General features: G+C 38.6%; 1 protein-coding gene across 1 annotated transcript; it reads right to left on the bottom strand.

Annotated features, from left to right (window-relative positions):
• Positions 1-5,437: 5,437 nt before the first annotated feature.
• LOC148299246 (uncharacterized) lies at positions 5,438-5,977 on the bottom strand. The gene is given in 1 exon segment (XM_088276269.1): positions 5,438-5,977. A coding segment is annotated over 1 exon segment (540 nt).
• Positions 5,978-7,993: the final 2,016 nt, after the last annotated feature.

Genomic DNA, 7,993 nt, shown 5'->3' with positions numbered 1-7,993 from the left:
GTGAAATCGTGGGGGTTGATGAAACTGCCTGCTCCTCTCAAAAAATAAAAGCCATCTTCCTCAAACTCTTCCCTCACAACTCCTGAAACGATGAAATATGCCTCGCGATACAGCTTCCCCTTTTCGATCAGCATTGCCCCCTTTCCAAAGATCTTTTCGCTTGATTTTAGCTTGATATTCACAAACTAATTCGTCGGCAGCTTCGAGAAGAGAACGCACTCAGTCAGTACTTCCGATGGATTGATCTCCTAAAATTGAAAGTGATTAAACCCAGCGTTCAGGATAATTCTTTAAATTGAAATTTTTAGCTCCCGATGCTCACCCTCGTCGATTAGGCCCTTTGCGTGCATTTCATATAGTTTCTTTTGTTTATGCTTTAGAAGTATGATTGAGGCCTTGAGAGTATGAACCGATCTGATGATGGTTGGAAATTGATGTTCGATTTATGTGACATGTAGAACTGCCTACTCGATATTATCTCTCACTTATCTCATTATTAGGTTCACTTCATAGGGCTGAAGTGGGAACGAGTTTTTGAAATCTTGTATGCTTTGCTCTGCTGCCAAAATGAAAGCCGTGCTCATTTCATAAGCATCAAACAGATTACGGACTGCATGACTGCCGAGGTATGTTCCGATCAAGGGCCAGTTGTTGAACTTAATTAAAAACTTTGATGTTGCGAGGGGTGCATTTGTAATCAGCAAGGCGAAATACGCAAATTTTTAGTTTGTGCTATCATTGGCAATATTGCAAGTTTCGGAAAGTAAATTTACAGAATATTCGGTGAGCTAATTCTTCTAGTATGCCTACCAAAATATTCGTTTAAGATTTCTGCTGAAACGAAATCGAATCTCTGCAAGCGAGTCTGTCTGATTGTTGTTGTTCGGCTCATCGCCCTATGGTTACTGCAACTACTAGTCCTCCTCTGTGATTTTTCCAATCTTTCCAATCTCAGCCATCGCCTCGACACTTTTCCAGTCTGCATAAACCACCGTCGATTCTCCCTTCAATACTCTGAGCTTCTTTCTTGTACTTTCAAGAACATCCTTAATGCATTTGGCTAAGAGCTTTCTTTTAATTTCGGGGTAGATGATCATCTACACATAATCGACTACTTTGCCGCAGGTTAGCCCATTGATAATGATTGTGAGCATTGCCATGCCGCACATGTAGAAGACAGTGAGCTCTCGAAAGCGTAAGGATAGCTGAGGCGTCGACTAAACAATGAGAGAAAGACAGAGCCCCAAGGCGCCCCTGAGACCTCCATAGATGAGGACAATGATTTATCTTTTGGTGATCCCATATCCCGTTCTTTTGAGAATCGGGTAGAATGTGATCATCATAATAGCCCGAATTGCAATCATCAGAAACCAGAATAGAAACATCTTGGCCCAGTCCATCAACACAATCGTCGACGATTCAATCATCCGCATCCCCACGATCACCCCCGTAATTACAAAGATGAGTGTTTCTCCAATGTATTGGATATAGCTCCATATGTTGTGCAGGTTCTCGGATGTTTCTGGGCTTATTTTATGACGGCCACTCGAAGACATATACAGCCCTAGCACGACCACAGTCAACACTCCTGAAACATCCAGTGGAGTGAATTGCGCGATATAAAAGCTGAGGTAAGCTCCTGTGAAGGTGATGTTCATCGAGAGCACGGGATCATGCAGCACTTTCTTCAGCCAGAAACTGATAATAAATCCACAGAAAATGCCGAACAAAGGCCCTCCGAAGGAACTTCGCGTAAAGTCAATCAAAACTTTCCCTATTGTTTATGTTTATCCTTTCGCGAGATTAAGAAAAACTGTAAAGAATACCATAGAAGTGCCATCATTGAGTAAGCTTTCTCCTTCGACCAGGGTATTGAATCTGGTGCTTGCCCCTAACTATTTGAGCAATGCCACAACAGCAACAGGGTCGGTAGCGGATAACACGCACCCTAGAGCCATCGACTCATACCATGTCATTTATTAATCTGAATACCCTAGAATTAGCTTGAAAGTGAGCCCGGTCAAGATGGCCCCATAGAGCACTCCTGGGCCTGCCAGAGTTATTATATTCCAGATCGACTTTCGAAATATATGCCATTCGCAGTTATAGGCAGACTAAAAAATGAGGATGGGAATAAATATGAGCAGCAGTATGTTGGGCGGAATCTCCGAAACAACTATGGTCGACGAGCTGAAAAAATTAACATGTTTAGAGGAATACCCAAGTATCATGCCAAATACTAGAATTAGGGGGGTATACGGTATCTTGGTCAGATGTGATAACTGCCGAAGCATCCCTCCAATCACGAGCCCCACAACTATGAAAAGTATGATTTATTTGCCCTTTTAAAAGTTACTGGCTTGTGAGGATAACCTCTATGCGTTAGTTATTGGATTGTCCTCGTAGAAATGTTTCAGCTGCATGTCGGATCTATTCGGCTGTGATGATACTTATAATTAGCTGATATTGCATTTTATTATATTTAATAATGTATGCTTATTTAAATTGTTGGCACCATATACTGAGACCTTCTCTTTAATGTTTCTGATGTACTTTGGACTCATTGGGATTTGTATTATATGCCCAATATATTTAAACTGCTTCATTTTATTCTTATTGCATACTGTTTTCATGCTGATTTCAGGCCCGTTTTCATGTTTTTTGCATACTGATTAATAAATTGCTGCATGATTGAATCTTCATTCTCTCAAAAGAGACAAGGAATCTATCTGTAACGCACAGGAAAGGGTTTCACTCTTCGTAAGACTATTCACAATGTCCTCAAGCAATCATATAGCAAGAACAGAAAAAGAGCTATGAGTATCGCCCCAGTTAATCCTGCCAATTCAATTATACATGACCCATTACGCAAAACATAGCTCGCACCGAAGTTCTACTTCAAAAGCACCAATTTGAATCCAAACAAACATCACTTATTACAGATGAATGAGCTCAGTCATTAAAATGAGAATGGATAAGATTCACTGAAGCAATCGGCAGAATTCATCAAATCCACAAACTTAATAGCGCACCATAGCTTTAACATTGATCTCCCACGCATCAAATCGATGAGAAGACCCAAATAAATGAAACTGGAAAAGGAACCAAATTCATCAGGCAGTTTCATTAAATACAATGTAGGTGCTTAGTCTAATAAATGCTTTTCGAGTTAAATTTAAAAGTAAAAGCTGCAATCATCCAAAAAATTGGCAGTTGCTCTTAAAGAATTATCAAAAAGCTAGCAAATTCCTGTTTTTATTCAATAGCAAATTAGGTAAGCAATCGGTAACCATTAATAGCCTGGAATTTTTGGGAAGACTCACTTTAAATTCGATGACAGAAAGGCGTATCGAACGATTCCGAATCCAAAATAGCCCATTAAAAGACTCTTGAATCCAATGCTTTATTTTTAAAATCATAATCATAACTAAGTCGATCCACCCACCAACGAGGTCACCCACACTGACCAAAATGAAGTAGCCAGAATTATAGATGATTCTTAGGGACGCTTTTAAGTCCTCCACCTGTTACCTTCCTAAATAAATTCAAATATTAAAAAGAATGAACTCGAGAAAAGGGTCCTCAATGGATAAGTAAAAAGAGTAATGACCACAAGATACTCAAACAAGAATGAAAGAAACAAAGAGAAAAAGCGAAAATAATAGAAAACATTGCCCAAAGAATAGAGCAACTAATAGAAAATCGAGGGATGGGCCATATAATAAAGCCAAAAAACCGATTTGTTCTGATTTGCTATAGTTTTATAAAATAGATAGATAATTTTCAGATTTGGGATAGATTTCATCAATTTTATCTTATATTTATGATCTTTATTTTTGTTGGCTATCGAGGGCTTGCGCTGAAGAATAGATCGCCTGTTTGTTTTGGGTTGTCCCTTCTGTTTATCTCTATGCATCTCGATGCATCTGCTATGATCATCTATGTGATAGTTTACTCTGCGAATCATAGTTTGTGGCTGAGAAGTGTTTCGTTTGAGCTATTATAGAAATTGAGCATTAATAAAATTTATTGCGAGATAAAATGAAGAGCTGAGAAGGAAACTTTGTTTAGTTGCAAAGTTTAAGATCATTCAGGACTCATGCTGCCATTTTATCGATGTGTCATGCTTTGAATGAATATAATTATGTATAATATTTTAGACATGAAAAGCGCCCCGAGTGACAATCTCATAACTAATACCAACATCGAAGAGCCTGAGGACAGCAGCAGGAAGCAGATGAAGCTGAATCCTCATGGGTTCTTCAGCCCGCACAGACCCTAAAAGTCAGTAGGAAGACAATACCAGTTTCGACTTCTTCAAAGACTGAGACCATACTTTAAGTAGTGATTGGTATGATTTTTCTCTTAAATTAAAATCCCATTGCATACAATTGAATACAGTCAATTCAAATTTTATTACTCATAAAATTCCCACGCTACTCAATTATATAAATACTTATTCAAATTGTATATGCGCACATCAAAGTGTAACGAAAGCATAATATGCAGCATATCGACAATCATGTGCTCCATCTAAGGAAAATACTCACGAGTGTGAGTCTGTGTGACTTTCATAGAATATATCAATTTGAGTTTATTTGTTTATTTGTGGATCATAAAAGTATGGATATTTAAATTGTCGGCTGCCCATTAATTCGATATGCTGATTGCCATGAGCATTGCCTTCTCGCTTTGGATAGTGAGCTCTTGCTTCAATTTATCGGCGAGAATATACAATGAGGAATACGAAATAATTAATGGCGCTGAATTAAGTGATAATCGCAATGACATAAATCAAGCGACCTCGATATTTTGTCACATATCCAGATGAGATAGAATGCATCATGAATATGAGAAATTGTTGACTACATCACGAATCATTCGGTATTTGAGGCTGATTCGGCTCTTTGGTACTTTAGATCACCCAGTCAATATATTTGGAAAACCCTGCCACAACAGGAAGAGCAATGATTTCAGGAACATCATACGGATGGTCCAATCGAACAGCCTCGCTAATTTATGAACACAAATCCTCCCTACTCTTTATTATCATCAAGACTTATGAATCCTTTGATATTTTCCCTTGCCAAACATACGTCGATTGGATATTGTCGACGATGTTGCAGCATGCGATTAATCTCTTGCTGAGTAAACTTTCCGATATCTTCACTGCTACTTCATTGGAGGGCGCAGTGATATAGTAGACAGCTATTTTTATCAGGCTATTATTGGATTTGTTCATTTCTATCATATCATAACAAGTAGAGCATAACACGGACACAAGAGTATGAATATTATTTTAATGATTTATCGTAGAATATAACAGTCCCATTCGCAGCGGCCGTCATTCACAACAGTTTTTGGCCTTTTTGGATTGTCTGATTTTGTCACCAGCTTTGAGTTTGGCATTTGACAAACCTAATATGCTCAATTAGAATTAGTTGCTTCCTTCAATCAGATCTTGCTTTACTTTTTTGGCCATGACCATAAAGCAATCCTCGACATTGCTGTTTAATTTGGCGCTTGTCTCCAAAAACGGGATTTTAAAAGTTTAGGCCAGTTTTTAGCCTTCCTCGGTGCTGACTTCTCGTTGCTTGGAATCGGATTTGTTGCCTATCAGTATTTTAACAACATTTTGAGAGGCGTTTGTCTTAATTTGTTTCATCCAACTTTAAATTTCGTAGAAGGATTCTTTATCGTCAACCGAGTAGACAAGAAATATGCCCATAGCTCCTCGATAGTAAGTTTGGGTGATGGTCCGAAAGCGTTCCTGTCCGGCTGTATCCCAGATCTGCATGCGCACTTTCTTGTTATCAATGACGACAGTTTTTGTTTTAAAATCAATCCCAATGGTGGCCATATGCGCCAACATGAAATTGTTTTCGCAGAATCTCATGAGTAAGTTGGTTTTACCGACTCCGCTATTCCCCACAATAAGGAGCTTGATGAGGTAATCGTATGTTTGGTCCTTCCCCATAATTCATTATTAACATTAAATATTGCATGCGAACACAACATAGACATCGATATAATTGTTTGGCTTCGAAAATCAAGATCATTTCCCTCAAGTTATCTTTTCGCGGGTCTTCGGATATTTGGACATACTGAGTAAGAAGTTATCGAGATTGAAGTCTTGCTTGCTTCTTGTTGGCTTGAAGCTCTCCCTAACATTGCCCGTGATGTTATGAAACCTATTCTGAGTGTCCATTATCTTTTTCTGTTGGGCTTCGTTCTTTATGTTATGAGCGGATGATGGCCTTTTGAGTTCCCCTGCTTGAGGAAACTAACAATTGCTCATTACTTTGGCATTCTACTTCTGCTGCAATATTTCATGTTTTATTTTCCCGGTGCTCATTTGATGGTTTCGAGCCTCGACAATATTGATCTTTTTAATAAGCTAAGATTATAGACCCTCTAATGACCCCTCTTTATTCCGCAGTGCCTCTTGCTTTTATTTGAGTTCAAGCAGGACCTTCTGGCTGATCTTGCGAACTTACTATTTCTATCGTTGGAGTTCAAGCCTTTGCTGCTCTACCTCTAGAATGAGCATTTGCAGTCTCTAGTTCTTCTTGTAACTATCAAGTTCTAGATTTGCCATCTAGACAGCCATTTCCTGTTTTTAGTTTTCGACTGATTGCTTTTGCGAGAGCAGTTTCTTTTTGGATTCCATTTCGGCTTTCAGGAGCTTCTTCTGCTCTTACCTTAGCTCTTCTTCCGACATTTGCTTCTTCTTCAGGAATTGCCGCTCTCTCTCTTCGAGTTAGTACTCGCGTCGATCGAGCAACTTTTGCCTATCTTCGAGAGCCTTTCTTTACATTCTGACTTTGTCTTCTTGATACTTCAGCTATTTTCTTTATCCCTCTAAAGATTGAGGGAAGCTGTTTAAATGAGAGGCAGCTCCCTTGGAGTTTCTATTCTATTATAACTCCTTCTTTAACCGTTCGACTTCGTATTGATAATTTTGCTATATTTTGGTCTTTTCCCATGTTCCCATTTGCTTTATTCTTTCGACTTACTCTTAGTGCAGTTTGCTGAGCCTGTTTCTCTCATTTGAAATCATCTGGTCAGCTTCCTTCATTAGTTTGACCCTCGTTTCCTTGTTGCTATTTATCTGTTCCTGCAGATTTTAATGTAAGGAGTTGATATGAAGCTGATAATTTCGAATAATTGCCTCCATGTCATCGGATTTGGATGATTAAAATGAAATTAGTTATTTTTTCTCGATTCTCTCCTTCATTTTGTTCTATATATTGGGCGGGTTTTAGACTATTGATGCACCATCGTATTAAGAGAGTTTCGGGGGGTTTAAGTGTTTGTTATTGTCATAGCCATAAGTATTGGCTGTGTTTTGAGCCTTTTTTCTCGGTTCATTGATCATAATGCTGTTCTCGAGGGTTAAAGAATAGTTGATATTCAATTACTTGGGCTTATCATCAATGGATAGTAGTCTTAGCGGTTCAGCCTATTTGCCATCTATCGATATTCGCCTCCCTAAAGGTTTTATATCTTTGTCCCTTGAAATATTAAAATTCCTCGATTCCTCTAAATCCTTCGTCATTTTGAGCTCCTTCGAGGTGTCTTTGGGAGGGTCATTGATCACAGTTAAGTTTTAGAAGAGATCTGCATTTTTTTTATCATCTTTCGATTACTTCTTACGCAAAGGAGGCTTCATTATCCTGAGGGAAGGACTGATTGATATCGACTAGTCATTGAAATTCGCAGTATTCTATTTTTTAATGCTGATAGCAGTTGAAGGCCTCTGATTCTGGAAAGATGGAACCGTAAATTTGGGCTCATCTTCAATTATCTGATCATCGATTAAGGCCAGTGTTGTCTTTTTTGGTTCGATTTGCTTCGTTGGCCCTTTCTCGATTTGAATTTTTAGTTTCGATGGTTCCGGTTCATCGAAAAAACTGTCTACCGAATCAGCTTTTTCAAGTACCTGATAACTTACTTTGTGTGTTGATTTTTTTGTGGGCTCGGGTGCTAAAAA

The sequence above is a fragment of the Brachycentrus maculatus genome, unplaced genomic scaffold, assembly GCF_059751285.1.
Source record: "Brachycentrus maculatus isolate JH-2025_06_01 unplaced genomic scaffold, ASM5975128v1 h1tg001269l, whole genome shotgun sequence".
NCBI classification, from domain to species: domain Eukaryota; kingdom Metazoa; phylum Arthropoda; class Insecta; order Trichoptera; family Brachycentridae; genus Brachycentrus; species Brachycentrus maculatus.
The sequence above is the reverse complement of the archived record's forward strand: the minus strand, read 5'-3'. Positions and strand labels throughout refer to the sequence as shown.